General features: G+C 50.0%; 1 protein-coding gene across 2 annotated transcripts in view; it reads right to left on the reverse strand.

The window, feature by feature from the left end:
* Nucleotides 1–16,204, reverse strand: part of LOC140393955 (methyltransferase-like protein 27) — a 99,496-nt gene that overhangs the window by 73,667 nt on the left and 9,625 nt on the right. Inside the window, exon 3 of one of the 2 annotated variants that reach the window (XM_072480645.1) lies at nt 5,612–5,740. The exons of the other annotated variant lie outside the window; for it this stretch is intronic. Within the exon in view, the coding sequence (XP_072336746.1) occupies nt 5,612–5,740 (129 nt within the window). The remainder of the gene's footprint in view (nt 1–5,611; nt 5,741–16,204) is intronic. 2 annotated transcript variants of the gene reach the window in all.

Genomic DNA, 16,204 nt, shown 5'->3' on the forward strand with positions numbered 1-16,204 from the left:
ACACACTCCCCACTTAAACTAAAATACCACACCGGAAAAGCAACAATCCTTCGCTGCCTTTCAATTCACAAAAGCCAATCCAATAGATTTTTATCCCGGACGAGCCCCCAATTGTTATGGGAGAGGTGTTTTCAGAACCCCAAAATGTATCGTGGAGTTCAACCAACCTCTCGCTTTAATGGATTGTTGCTTTTGAAGCACGCGGCTTGATCTGCAGGTGTGATATTACGATAATGGACAAGTAGGTTTTAAACACAAAACACTGTTTATTCCATGAACTCAACTTAACATCTTAAATAAACATTGGATCTCTTAACACCCCTTACTTCAAAGATAACTCAGAAAATATTGCAACAGTAAATAATTCCTTAAAATGTTCCTTCAAACTTCCAAGAGACTTAACACCTTTAAACAAAATCACATTAGGTTAAAGGTTTTACTATTATGAGTTTAAGTCACTCAAATGATCCAGAGATGGTCTTTTATGGCAGAGTTCCAGCTCACTGCAAACACAGACACTCCCCAAGCTCTTTTTCTCTAAACTGCAAAACTAAACTGCAAAATGGCTGACCTGACCTCAGCTCCACCCACTCTCTGATGGCACTGTTTTCTTAAAGGCACATTGCTTAAACATCCATGTCTTAAAGGTACTCTCACATGACACCTCCCCCCAAGAAAAATAAATAAACCACCAACTTCAAGATGGTTTAATTTTTTACCTTTGCACCATCCCCTAAGAAATGTACACAGTAAATATACCTTTTCGTTTTTTAAAAAAACAACACATGCAAACAGGTATAATAATATAGTCCATTTTTCTTAGTTCTTCTTCCTCCAACCAAAATCCTTCTCGATTGACAGTCTCTTTGAACAAAGCCTCTGCACAATCCAAATGATCCAGAGATAGTCTTTCATGGCAGAGATCTAGCTCACTGCAAACACAGACACTCCCAAGCTCTTTTCCTCCAAACCGCAGCTCTCTGGAAACACACGGACACACACAAGCTCTTCTTCAAACTCAAACTCAAACTTATAAATGGCTGATCTAAAACCCAGCTCCACCCACTCTCTGACATCACTGTTTTCTTAAAGGTACATTGCTTAAACATCCATGTCTTAAAGGTACTCTCACATGACAGCATGTAGAGTTAGGGTCCTAGCTGCCGGACTGGTGACTGGGGATGCAGGGCAGGCATTGGTCTGAGTGTGTGATCCACCACGCTTCGCCTTAAGGATCAGGAGGGGGGATCTGTGGACTTCTGAAATGGCCACCCACAAAGACAGCGAGCACCACATTGACACGGATGGGGTGCAGCTTGCAAATGGTCAAAGGCTACAAGCCAGATGGTGCCTCGGGACATAGCGGTTGTACGCAGGAGGGGGCCATTCGGACCCTCAAGTCTGCTGCGCCATTCGCTCTCTCGACCACCGACGGCAACAGCGGTGATGCCTTCACCAGCCAAGAAGAGGAACATCCATGCCATCCACAGAGGGACCAGAGCCAGGGACACAGACGACCAGCAACAGACATCCAACACTGCCAGAAGACGGGTTCCAGATAAGGCCATATGTGCTCTTTACTTGCCAGTCACCTGGACATGACGTTAGGGTCATTCTTGTGTGTTCGTTTAGAGTGCAACTTGTCTGTGTGCGTTGACTGTGTGTGCATGTAATAAACTATTACCGTATTGAACAACTTATGGTCATTTGTCCACTGTTTACGGGTTACAGACACACACTGTGGTTTAGAAGAGACAACAGGGGTTGGGATGTGTGGCTGCGGAGGGGGGGGGAGCAGTGAGGGGGCTGTGGGGGAAGTAGAGTCTCACTTGCTCGCCCGCTGCTGACCTCCGCGTCAGCGACCTCCCTTTTCTCCGGGCAACCTACCACATCCAGTGCCCTCTGCTCGGGCACGGTGAGGGGTTGCACGTCTGGTGATGCCCCTCCGGCCATCTCCCTCTCCCGGCGGTCGTGTGCGGCCTTCTCCTGGGGAGTGGGTGGGGGGGGGGTAGGGTTACGGGTGTGTGGGTGGGAAGGTGGTTGGTGCCAGGGACACGGAGCAGCTGACTCACCCTGGCCGCCCTGAGGAGGTCGTGCAGTCTCTCCCGGCACTGGAAACCAGTCCGGACGACTTTGCCCACGGCGCTGACCACCTCTGCCACCTGCGCTGAGGCACGGCGAACAGTGGCGCCTGGCGGCCTTCCACCCGGGCTGCGGTACAGGTTCATCCTTCTCTCCTCCACGGTGCCCAGGAGGGTGTCCAGCTCAGCGTCCCCGAACCTTGGCGCTGCTCTCCTTGCAGCCTTCTTGTTGGCTGAGACAGTGTGTGTGGGGGGAAGGATCATTAAGTGCGGCTGCAGCAGGTGAGTCTCACGTGTGCCAATCACAGATCCGGCGAATCCGGCGCTGTTTCACTTGGAACCAGTTGCATTCCATATGGCGACGATCCTAATCCTTTTCAAGTTGTTGAATCGGTGCACCTGTTGCACCGTTTCTGCTGTCGTGAAACACCATTGTTTCCATGCTGGCATCATCACTCAGTCTCAAAATCGGAAAATCCAGCCCAAAGTCTGAGCTACAGCAGTCTGTTTCTTCACCTACATGTTAAAGCTCCCTCGGGCAAACATTCCACCTCAGGGTGCAGATTAAGATAAACGTGATGGACCGGAACCACTCGTCAGATCCGAGAACAGCTAACAGTGAAAAGCAAGTGTCTACTCGACTGGGGAATGAGAGGCAGCTTCACTGAGACTCCCTGTTTCACAGAGACTCCCTGTTATACAACCCCTAGCTAGCGAGTAACTAAGCTTGACCTCAAATTTTCACAGAGGATCTTTGTCTTGCTTTTCCCCAAGTCCCTCGGGCAGAGGTTGGGAACCTCCCATTACTTGAAGAGTCTTTTGTTTTTAAAAATGCCTTAAAAAAACTATTTGGAGCCGCATGTTGAAATAAATTAAAGAATGGCTTAAGCACACCTTAAGAGGAGAAAATAGTATATCGAGAATGTAAGGCACTTATTGAGTGATGGGAAAAATAATCGGCTTTAATTTCTTTCTGGCACTTATAAGAATGACTGCAGCTACTGCTGAATTGCATGTGATTTAATTCTTGTACCGGGGTCATGCAAATAGTCCCGTTTCTACAATCCAGGAATGGGTTAGAAACTGTTCCTCTTGTTTTCAAAATTGAATCTGGATGCCAGCACAAATTTTAAATTTGCCTTCACGTTTGTTACATTTTCCCAGAGAAAGCTAACATTTCCCTTTTGTTCTCGGTGGGTATTTTGTGGTAAGGGCTTTGAGCTATTTGTCAGGTGGAATTGGATTTATTTATTAACATAAAACATTTCATCCACCTGTTTGGCTGGGGAGTAGGATTGGCAATTGTGATTAAATGTATTCCTGGGGTTTTCATCACATGACACCTGCTCCCTCCCACCTTCCGCACCCGCCGTTATTCGGCCAACACGTCCATTCTTGTGACGCACGGGCTTCCTAAACCAATTGGTAAGCAAAAAGACTCAGCACCAAATTGGATGATACTTGACTGTCAACCAAACAACCTTCTATCCCTGTATTCACTATTTTTATTTCTGATTAAGAGAAATGTGTCATGATATACATCAGCATATCACGGTGCAATGACACACACACTGACACACTGATGGACATACAGTAGGACCAACCAGCATACACAACATCGCAGCCAATCACCAGTGAGAGCACATGCACTATAAAGACAGGGGACACCAGAGTTCCCGCTCATTCTAGCAGCAGCCAGCTGAGAGTACAGAGCTCACAGCCTGCCTCTCAGACAGTTACCATGTGCTGAATGCCTCACCTAGATAGTGATAGGACAGGATCCACAGATAAGCTGGTAATGAACGTACCCAAGCTTACAGTATGTTATTACAGTTGAGTTGTTAATAAAATAGAGTTAGACCATCTCCAGCCGTGTTGACCTGTTTGTAGACCAGAACACCCAACACGACAAAATGTTCAAATACATTTTTTTTAAACAATCTTTTTTAGCATCCTGTTGATTTTTCTCAAAGTTTCACACAATAGTGTCCTGGATATTGATCTTCAATTCCTGGAGACTCCAGGCCAATCCTGGAGGGTTGGCAACCTACTTGCGAGCGAAATAAACTTTGTTCCTGTCTAGCCTAAAGTCACTGGGCTGGATTCTCCATCAGCAGGATCCTCCCTTTCGCGAACAGCGCATTCCACCCTCGGATTTCCCAACAGTGTGGGCATGCCAACAATGGGAAACCCCATTGGCCCGCTGCCAGCAAGTGCATACCACACCAGAAAACGGGTGCGTCGGGTTATAGAATCCTCCCCACTGCTTTCATCTTCGGGGATTCAATGGCATTCAACCCTTTTGCTTTCAGTGATTAAATTCATGTTTGTTTCCCAAATCTGATGCTTACAACCTCGTCTTCCTGCAAATCCTTCTGTAACGGAACATGTTCTTGACGAACATTCTCAAAGAATCAAAGGTACTTGCACATTAAACACAGGGACAAAAAGCAAATTACTGCAGATACTGGAATCTGAAACAAAAACAGAAAATACTGGACAATCTCAGCTGATACGCCTCGCAAAATCTAACCAGATGTCATGAGACATCGTGATCTGGGTCCCACCTACAATGGGTGGGATCCAGTCTCGCACTGTTAAATGGGTTTAAGAACAGTCTTAACGGTTGCTGACGTTGGATCTAACCAGCTTCTGGCAGCTATCAGTCACCCCAGGGAGACTCCGCTGTTGCAGATTAGTACAGATCCACGCAAATGTGGGCCAGGCAGAATAGCACCTGGGGGTCTCCAAGGCCACTGGAGACTTCTGGGTGGTCTTGGACAACGTAGGGTGGCTCCCTGACTCTCCCCTGGCACCTGGGCATCTTGGTACTTCCAGGATGGCACCTTGGCACTGCCAAGGTGGCATTGCCAGGCTGGCAGGCGCACTGCCAAGGTTCCGGGTTCTCTGCTGGCACTGACAAGGGTCACAGCCTAAGGGTGTCATGCCCATGAAAGGAGAGATGAAGGGGGTATGAAGAGTGGAGGAGCTGAAAGGTGGGTATGAAGGGGCCTCTGGAAGGTTGGGGGTGATGAGTGGGAGTCCTGAAAGGGCAGGACCTGAAAGGGGGACTGGGATGGCCTAAAAAGGGGGACCCTCAGCCATCCCAGACACACCAGCACATCCAACATAATCCCCAGCCCCAGATCACCTCGAAGATGCTGATGGTCCATTTGAAGAAGACCTGTCACAGTGCTCACCTGCACAGAGATCCACACCGAAACTTCACACTTCACAGTTTCTCTCCCTCCACCACACCAAAAATAACAACACTGATATTTACAGGAAACAGAGGGTGGGATATTCCAGCCCCGCCGGCTGCCGGATTGTCCAGTCCTGCCGAAAGCCAATTGACTTCTGGCTGGCCCACCAAATCTCCTGCGACAACTCCTGTTATGTTGAGGCTGGAAAATCCCAGCTGTAAGCATTCTAGAAACTTCTCACTCACAGAACAATGAATGGTGAGAGCAGTTTGCACTGGTTTGTATTGATGTCTTTGTATATTTAAACGCAGTTTAATCATCTCTTACCCCTTCAGCCACTAGTCCTGTTCCACAAGGCACATCAAGGACCAGCGCATTCTCTCGATCTCCCAGATATACAGAGTCCACAGTCTCCACACCGAACCTGGGAGCCTGGTAATCCATCACACTCATGTGCTGTGAGTAGAAACAGATTTCATTCATGCAACCTGGTCACTGAAGAGTTTTGTTCTGTACAATTTGTATCTTAGAGCACAGAGTGAGAGGGGCTGAGTCTGGAACAGTGAGATAGTTGAAGATTGGTTATAATTTTCCAAAATTCCCTAGATTCAGGGAAGGTTCCATTAGATTGGAAAATAGCAAAAGTACCTCCTTTATTCAAAAACGGAGAGAGACAGAAAGCAGGAAACTACAGGGCAGTTAGCTTAACAAATGTCATAGAGAAAACGTTAGTAGCTATTATTAAAGACGTTATAGCCGGGCATTTAGATAAGGTAATCAGGCAAAGTCAACATGGTTTTGTGAAAGGGAAATAATGTTTCACCAATTTATTGAAGTTCTTTGAAGAAATAACATGTGTTCTGGGTGAAGGGGAACTAGTGGATGTACTGTAATTAGAATGCCAGAAGCCATTTGATAAGGTGCCACATCAAAAGTTCTTACAGAAAATAAAAGCTCACGGTATAGGAGGTAATATGTTGGCAAGGATTGGCAGCATGGTAGCATAGTGGTTAGCACTAGGGCTTCACAGCACCAGGATCCCAGGTTCGATTCCCGGCTTGGGTCACTGTCTGTGCGGAGTCTGCACGTTCTCCCTGTGTCTGCGTGGGTTTCCTCCGGTGCTCCGGTTTCCTCTCACAAGTCCTGAAAGATGTGCTATTAGGTAATTTGGACATTCTGAATTCTCCCTCTGTGTACCCGAACAGGCGACAGAATGTGGCGTCTGGGGGCTTTTCACAGTAACTTCATTGCAGTGTTAATGTAAGCCTGCTTGTGACAATAAAGATTATTATTATTATTATTATTAAGATTTGAGAGCTAACAGGAAACAAAGATTAGGCATAAAGGAGTCTTTTTCTGGTTGATGGCAAGATGTATCAAGTGGTGTGCTGCAGGGATCAGTGCTGGGCTTCAACCTTTTACAATTTATATAAATTTTAAAACTAAATTTAAAATGCTCAATTCTTTTTTTTTCCAATTAAGGGGCAATTTAGCTTGGTCAATCCACCTACCCTGCACATCTTTTTCGGTTGTGGGAGTGAGACCCATGCAAACTCCACACGGTCAGTGACCTAGGGCCGAGATCGAACCCGGGTTCTCGGCGCCGTGAGGCACCAGTGCTTTTTTAAAAAATGTATTTTATTACAAACATGTATCAAAACAGGTTACAGCAAATTAACACCCGGGAAACATACTTCTCAGCAATCAACAGCTCCTCAAACACGGTCACAAATATCCCCCACCTTTTTTCAAACCCCCCTGCAGAGCCCCTTAATTCATACTTTATCTTCTCTAACCGCAGGAAGTCGTACAGGTCACCCAACCAAGCAGCTACCCTCGGTGGCAATGCCGTCCACCACTCCAGTAAATTTCGCTGCCGTGCAATCAGAGAGGCAAAGGCCACAACATCGGCCATCCTTCTCTCCATGAGTTCCGGCTTCTCTGAAAGCCCAAATATTGCCACCAAAGTGTCCGGGTCCCCCTCCTCCTCCACTATCCTGGCTAAGACCGCAAACACTCCTGCCCAGAAGCTTCCCAATTTTTCGAAATTCTTCACCACCCGCTCGCCTCCCTGCTCCCCCAGCCACTTTTATATATCCCCAATTCTTCCCTCCCTTTCCACATTCGGAAGCAGCAGTCACTCCATCAGGGTGTATCCGGCAACCTAGGGAACCCCCTCCAGACCTTTTGCGCAAAGTCCCTAACCTGCAGATACCTGAACTCACTCCCCTTCGGCAGCTCTACCCTCTCCCTTAGCTCCTCCAGACTGGCGAAGCCTTCCTCCAAATACAGATCCCTCACCTTGACCAGCCCCACTTCCCTCCACCTCCTGTATGACACTATACATCCCCCTCAGCTCAAATCCATGATTCTCGCACAGTGGCGTTAGCACCGACATCCCTTCCACCCTAAAATGCCTCCTCAACTGATTCCATATCTTCACCATGGACTGCACCACTGGGCTCCCTGAATACCTACTCAGAGCCATTAGCAATGCTGCCATCACCATAGCCCTCAAACTAGACCCCTTACAAGATTTCTCCTCCATCCTAACCCACTCTACCCCTTCTCCTTCCCACCACCGCCGCACCTTGTCCACAGTCGCCGCCCAACAATAATGAAGCAGGTTCGGCAACACCAACCCCCCTCCTGCTGCCTCGGTCTCTGTAGCAGGGTCCTCCTCACCCTTGGCACCTGCCCCTCCCATACAAAGTACAAAATCATTGTGTGCACTGTGCGAAAAAGGCCTTTGGTATAAAGATCGAGAGAGCCTGAAAGATAAACAAGAACGTCGGCAGAATATTCATTTTCACCACTTGGACCCACCCTGCCAACATTAATGCAGTGTATCCCACCTCTTAAGATCCTCCCTGGCCTCCTCCACCAGCTTTGTTAAGTTCCACTGATGGAGCCCCGTCCATTCCCTCACTACCTGAATCCCCAAGTACCTAAACCTATCCCTCGCTGCCCTAAATTAGCCCACTGTCCCAGCTCATTCACTGGGAATACCTCGCTTTTCACTACATCAGTTTGTATCCAGAGAACCCTCCAAACCTCCCCAGTAGGCCCATAATCCTTCTCATACTCTCCAACGGATCCGAAACATACAGCAAGAGGTCCTCAGCATAGAGCAATACCCAATACTCCCTCTGTCCCCTCATAATCATCCGCCATTCCGCCGACCCCCCGAGAGCCATCGCCAATGGCTCTATAGCCAGTGAAAACAGCAGCGGTGACAAGGGGCAACCCTGCCGCATACCCCTATATAAGTCAAAGCTTCGTGAACTCATATAATTCGTCCTCACCCTTGCCCTTGGTGCCACATACAGCAACCGCACCCATGCCCCAAATCTCGGTCCAAACCCAAACCTTCCCAAAACCTTGAACAAGTACCGTCACTCCACCCAATCAAATGCCTTCTCCGCGTCCATGGACACCACCACCTCCGGTACAGAGCCCCCGACGGATTCATCACCACATTCAACAGCCGTCTTATATTACTCGCGAGCTGCCTGATCTTCATGAAGCCTGTTTGATCTTCTGCAATTTGTATCCTCCCCGCCAACTTAGCCAATACTTTCACATCCGTGTTCAATAGTGATATGGGCCTATACGACCTCATTCCACTGGGTCCTTGCGCTTTTTCAGGATTAGTGTGAGTACTGCCTGTGTCATCGTCTCCAGCTACTCCCCCTTCTCCAGTGCTTCATTAAAGACCCCCAACAGATGTGGTGCCAGGTCTGCCACAAATTCCTTATAAAATTCCACTGGGTATCCATCCAGTCCAGACTTCATATCCCTGATACTGTCCAGCACCTCCCTCAGTCCCAGGGGCTCCTCCAACGCCTGCCTCTTGGCTTCCTCCACCTGGGGAACTCCTAGATCGTCCAGAAACCGCCCCATGTCCTCCTCCTCCCCCCCCCCCCACCTCGGATCCGCCTCGTAAAGTCCCTGGTAGTACTCCCTAAACGCCTCATTTATCTTCCCTGGCTCCGACATCACATCCCCAGCTCCAGTCCGTATCTTCAATATTCCCCTGGACGCAGCCTGCCTCTCGGTGCATGCGGCTCGCCTTCTCCCCATACTCATATTGCAACCCTCTTGCCCTACTCATTTGCCCTACTGCCCTCCCCATTGTCAGCCTGTCAAACTGCCCCTGCAACTTCTTCCTTCTCGCCAATCCCACCACGGTGGGCACCCTTGAATATTCCCTGTCCACCTCCACTACCTCGCTCATAAGATGGTCATGTTCCTCCCTCCTTTCCCTATCTGCACGAGCCTAAACAAACTAATTTATCCCCGGACCACTGCCTTCAGTGCTTCCCAAAAAATGGCCACCGACACCTCCCCATTCTGATTCAACTCCACATACTCCATAATCGCCGCCCGTACCTTATCACAAAAACCCCTTCCTTAACCTAACCTGGGGCGAAATTCTCCCAAACGGCGTGATGTCCGCCGACTGGCGCCCAAAACGGCACCAATCAGACGGGCATCGCGCCGCCCCAAAGGTGCGGAATGCTCCGCATCTTTGGGGGCCGAGCCCCAACATTGAGGGGCTAGGCCGGCGCCGGAGGGATTTCCGCCCCGCCAGCTGGCGGAAAAGGCCTTTGTTGCCCCGCCAGCTGGCGGGGAAATGACATGTCGGGGCGGCACATGCGCGGGAGCGTCAGCGGCCGCTGACAGTTTCCCGCGCATGCGCAGTGGGGAGAGTCTCTTCCGCCTCCGCCATGGTGGAGACCGTTGCGGAGGCGGAAGGGAAAGAGTGCCCCCACGGCACAGGCCCGCCCGCGGATCGATGGGCCCCGATCGCGGGCCAGGCCACCGTGGGGGCACCCCCCCGGGGTCAGATCGCCCCGCGCCCTCCCCAGGACCCCGGAGCCCGCCCACGCCGCCTTGTCCCGCCGGTAAATAGGTACTCTAATTTACGCCGGCGGGACAGGCAATTTATCAGCGGGACTTCGGCCCATCCGGGCCGGAGAATCGAGCGGGGGGGCCCGCCAACCGGCGCGGCCCGATTCCCGCCCCCGCCGAATATCCGGTACTGGAGACTTTGGCAACCGGCGGGGGCGGGATTCACGGCGGCCATTCTCCGACCCGCTGGGGGGTCGGAGAATGACGCCCCAGGTCCTTCACACGGAGGTGCATCTCCTGCAGAAAGACTACCTCCGCTTTCAAGCCCCTGAGGTGCGCAAACACCCGCGACCTTCTTACCAGCCCATTGAGTCCCCGGACATTCTTGTTACCAGCTATACCGGAGGCTTTCACCTCCAATACCCTCCACCGTCCGTCATCTTCCTCACTTAACTCCCGCCCCTTAATTCCCCCCCAAACCTAGCCCATCCCAGATGGCCTCTTTCTCCACCCCTGAGCATGTCATCTCTCCCCCCCTGCCACGTTGCAACAACCTCCCCCCCACCCCTCTCGGACATCTCTCCCACCACCTCACTTCCGTTCACCAGCATCACCTACTAGCGCGGCATCCCCTGCCCAGAGGCACCTCCCAATGACCTCCCCTTCACCCTTTCCCAAGTCCTCAGCTCAAGGAGGATGGCACTCTGCTGACCTAACCCTCCCCACCCAAACAAAAACTTCTCCTGAACTCCAGGCAGCCTCCTCCAAAAGCAAACAGACAAATGTGAAACACAAACAGCCCCATAAGACAGGAGGGGGGACATCCATCCCCACATAAACGTTTCACCCCTACAACTCCTTGCAATCTCAACATTGAACAGCAAACCCTCCCCCCCAAAAAACAATGAAAATCCCCCAATCCTTACCCCTACTTCAAACATGCTCCCAACCATTACAAAGCGCCAGCATCCCGGTTCGCAAGCATTGTCCACTCAGTTCTCCCCCAGTTTATGCTCCCTAATGAAGTCTTCAGCCGCTTCTGAGGTCTCGAAATAATACTCCCGGCCTCCGAACGTCACCCATATTTTCGCCGGGTAGAGCACCCCAAACCTGATCTGCCGCCGGTACAGCACCGCCTTGGCCTTGTTGAAGCCTGCCTGTCGCTTTGCCAACTCGGCTCCGATGTCCTGATAAATCTGGACCTTATTCCCCTCCCAGTCGCAGCTACGCTTCTCCCTGGCCCATTGCAAAATCTTCTCTTTCTCTACATATTTGTAGAGTCTCACGGTCACAGCCCGTGGCTGCTCCCCAGCTCTAGGCTTCTGCCTCAGGGACCTATGCGCTAGGTGCATGTAAGGCGCCTTATCTAGCACCCCTTCTGTCACCAGCCCCGCCAGCATCTTCGGGACGTACCTCGTGGCACTCACACCTTCCACTCCTTCTGGCAGGCCCACTATTCGCAGGTTCTACCTTCTCGAGGTATTTTCCTGCTCCTCCCCCTTTGCCCTCAGTGTTTTACACAGGTCTGCTAAGAGCCCCACCTCCTCTCCAGAGTCACCACATAATCGCTGTGGTCTGAGATCACTCCTTCGATCTCCCAAATCTGTGACCCCAGCACCTCCAAACACTTCTCCACCCGTCCCAAAGAACTCTTCAGGGGTGCCACAGCTCCTTCGATGGCCTTCGAGCGATCCTCCTGCATTCCCTTCCTCTGCTGCCGGAATTCCACCTGAATAAAAGCCATCATTTCCAGCTGCGGCCTTCCAGCTTGCCTCAGGCCTTCCCCCTCCTGCATGCTTACAGTGGCTGCTGCTGCACAGGCTTCCTCCAACTTTTCAGCCAAAGCTCTCACTGTTTTCTGCCGGGTTTGGGAACCAGCAGACATACCACTCCCAGGGGAAACTACTCCTCCAAAATTCATCTTGGCCTTTTCATCAAAGTTCCACCCAGTATCGGGTGAAAAAAAGCTCTTTTCTGTGCCTTCAAGCAGGAGCTGCCCTGTGTGTGACCACTCACACCATGGCCACCACTAGAAGTCCGTGAGGCAGCAGTGCTAACTACTGTGCCACCTTGCTGGCCCTACAATTTATATAAATGTGATGGATGAAGGAACCAAAGATATGGGGCGGGATTCTCTGACCCCCCCCGCCGGGTCGGAGAATTGCCGGGGGCTGGCGTGAATCCCGCCCCCGCCGGTTGCCGAATTCTCCGGCACCGGATATTCGGCAGGGGCGGGATCCGCGGGCGGGCCTGTGCCGTGGGGGCACTCTTTTCCTTCCGCCTTCGCCATGGTCTCCACTATGGCGGAGGCGGAAGAGACCCTGTAGAAGCCAGGTATTTTGAATACAACTAGTATAGGTAAAAGATAGCCGTTTAAATACTCATTTTAAAAATGAGAATTTTAGTACACATAAATTCAGATCTTCAACATGATACATGAAACAGCATGAAATTCCATTATAGATTATAACAGCACAGTTGCAAAACAATTTGACACTGCTTGTGTTAATTGTCAAGGACAAGGACTGAATACCATAGCAACATGAAGGCACCATTGTCCACAATGCAGATAACAGCTAAGCTCGCTTAAAAACCAGTCTATTGCTGGTAAAGATTAGCAGAATATCACATTCCATAACATGTAGACATGAAACAATTAAAAAGCTAATGTTGCACATTGAAGATGGATGGCTTGCCATCAAATCAAATGTGTTTGAGTCTAACCCAAACCAATTAGGATTATATAAGATGACTTAAGACAGATATGAAAGTGTATAACTGAAAAGTTTCTGCCCGCCATTTTAGTGTTGTCTTTTGTGTTGTCTGTCCGTAATTGCTGTCTTTAATTCTCTTAGTCTGTCTGTTAAGGTTTTTGTTTTTAGAGATGTCTTTTGGGGGTTCTGTCAGTCTGTCAGTCTGTGTCAGTGATGGAGTGTACTTTTGACTTTGAGTTTGAGTTTAGCTGAAGATTAGCTTTCTCTCTCTCTCTTCATGTTTCATTGCCAGACTTTGACCTTTTAAAAGTTACTTTCGAGCTGTCTGCCTAAGCAAAAAAATGTCTGTAATTCTCTGAAAGCTTCGAATTGTCTACGAATTGCCTTTTAAATGACTTTCAAATTGTAATCAAATAAAACAATTCTTTTTGGCACCTGAGAAGTTTGAACTGAAGTTTCTGCTGAGTCCCAGTATTCGCAAAGTGCTACTGGTAACCGAATAGCAGAGATAATATAAATTCCTTCAACTTTACACAGTCGAATAATACAAGGAATCGAACAACTTGGCATAGTCCAGAAATATTACAAATCTTACAACTTGTCGTATTGCGCCAGGACTTTGATTCATCAACTAAGCTTCCCCCAAACTTGGCGTAGTTCGACAAGTTAAGATCCCATCAATTAAATATTCCTACAGACCCCCTCCACTGCGCATGCGCGGGGATGCCGTGAATGGCCGCTGACGCTCCCACGCATGCGCCGCACGGCAAAGTTATTTCCGCGCTAGCTGGTGGGGCACCAAAGGCCTTTCCCGCCAGCTGGCGGGCGAAAATCAGTTCGGCGCGGGCCTAGCCCCTCAAGGTGAGGGCTCGGCCCCTCAAGATGCGGAGAATTCCGCACCTTTGGGGCGGCGCGATGCGGGACTGATTCGTGCCGTTTTTGGTGCCGGTCGGCGGACATCGCACCGATTGCGGAGAATCCCGGCCATGGTTGCTAAATTTGCTGATGACACAGGTGGGAAAGTAAGATATGAAGAGGGCGTAAGGAGGCTACAAAGGGACACAGGCAGGTTAAGTGAGAGGACAGAAATCTGGCAAATGGAGTATAATGTGGGAAAATGTGGGAAAAGAATAAAAGAGAAGTTCATTATTTAAATGGTGAGAGTTTGCAGAGCTCTGACATGCAGAGGGATCAGGGTGTCCTGGTGCATGAATCACAAAAAGCAAGGCAGCAAGTAATTCAGAAATTGTTCTTGTTTATTCAAAGAATATAAAAATAGGGAGGTTTAGCTTCAGTTGTACAGGGCATTGGGGAGATCACATCTGGAGTACTGTCTGCAGTATTGGTCTCCTTATTTAAGGAACGGTGTAAACACTTTAGAATCTGTTCAGAGAAGGTTGACGAGACTAATACCTCAATTGGTGGGTTGTCTTCATGAGGAAAGATTGGACAGGCTTGGCTTATATCTGCTGGGGTTTAGAACGGTAAGAGCTGACTCGATGAAAACATATATGATTCTGAGAGGTATTGGCAGTGTGGATGTGGAGAGCATGTTTCCTCTTGTGGGAGAATCTAGAACCAGAGGTCACTGTTTAAAGGTAATGGGTGGTCCATTTCAGCCAGAGACAAGGCAAAATGTTTTCTGCCAGAGCGTTGTGAGTCTCTGAAACTCTCTTCCTCAAAAGGCAGAGTCTGTGGTTGGAATTTGTCCGAATAATAGCAGTGTCAGCTTCACTCAGAAGTCCGGAGGAGGCAGTTTTCCCGACAAGATCTTCCTACAATTTTCCATATTATTGAATGGGGGCTTGTTTTGCGGCGTCACTGTGAGGGGCAGGGCCAAAACACACCAGCAAGCCGGGCTTCACCGAAGTCAGACGCCATTTTTAAAGGGCACCATGAACTCAAAGTGTTCAAACTGCCGTGGACATCAGGGTAGCCCCACCCTCATTGACACCCCCCCGCCCTCGAACATAAATCACTGGCATGAACCTCCCCTCCACCACCACCAGTGAACATAGATTGCCTGCATCGGGATATCGGGGACCTCCCAATGGATCGCCCTATAGGTCCTGCCCGACAGACCACACCCCTTCAGACCACACCCTTACAGGACCTGCCCCCTTCAGGCTCCTCCACTGGCTGTGCCAACCTGGCAGTGTGAAGTTGGAAATGCAATGGTGCCAGGGTACAGTTCCAGGGCACTACCCTGCCATGTCCCCGACCAACCAAGGGCTCCAATGACCCCTGAGCCCCCCAGCCTGTGGTTCCCTGTTTTCTCTCTCCCTCGTTTCTTAAATAGTCGGGTGACATTTGCTACCTTCCAACGTTTAGGAACCATTGCCGAATCTATTGAATGTTGGAAGATGGTAACCAATACAGTCAGCATTTCCATAGCTATCTCTTTCAATACTCTACAATGGCTAGAAGAGCAGGTCAGTGGCTAGAAATTCTGCAGAGAGTATCTCATATCCTGATTCCCCCAAAGCCTGTCCACCTTCTACAAGGCACAAATCAGGAGTGTGATGGAATAGTCTCAACTTTCCTGGATAAGTGCAGCTCCACGGACATTCAAGAAGCTCAACACCGGGGCGGCGACTTCCGGAAGAGAGCGGTCGCGGGCAACGGAGCTCTGGAGGGGGGAACACAGTCGTGTCCCATTCCCCCCCAAAAAACTTGCACCATGAGGCACGATCAATTGAACAAAGACTAGAGTTGGATACAACTGAGGCTTTATTGCTCTAAGATGTGTGGCCTCCCACAGCAGCTGGCGAAATGGCTGCTGAATGGAGGACACACATATTTATACTCCACCTACTGGGCGGAGCCAGAAGGCAGGGACTACCGGCGAACCTGTAGTACAGGTCGTACCTTACATCACCTAATACAGGTGCAGCAGTGGTTTACCACATTCACCCCCTGTTAAAATTGATTCCGGCGGGGGTGATGGAGAACTATATACAGCAATGAATTTATATTTACAATAGTTGATCAGAAAAAAAAATGTCTTTTGAAGTCTGGTGCCAGTTAGAGATTTAACCGGTCTGGTGCCTTGATATTCTGCTGGGAGCGACGTAGTAGTGGCGGCGATGTCAATGGCGATGTCGATGCTGGCCTGATGTTCGTTGACTCCGAGAGCATGCCAAAATCCTCTTCATCCTTGAGCGTGGGCAGGGGAAGGACGGATGGTCCTGGGGGGTTAATGCTGGGAGCGCCGGGGGAGGGGAGGGTGGCGCCGGGCCGGAGAGGCGTGTGTGTGTGGAACCTGCTGGTGCCAGGTCCCTGAGGGAGACAGTATCTTGGCGGCCGTCGGGCCGTAGGCATACTGGGGGTTGGCATGGAGCAATTGCACACT

Source organism: Scyliorhinus torazame, chromosome 17, assembly GCF_047496885.1.
Source record: "Scyliorhinus torazame isolate Kashiwa2021f chromosome 17, sScyTor2.1, whole genome shotgun sequence".
NCBI lineage: Eukaryota > Metazoa > Chordata > Chondrichthyes > Carcharhiniformes > Scyliorhinidae > Scyliorhinus > Scyliorhinus torazame.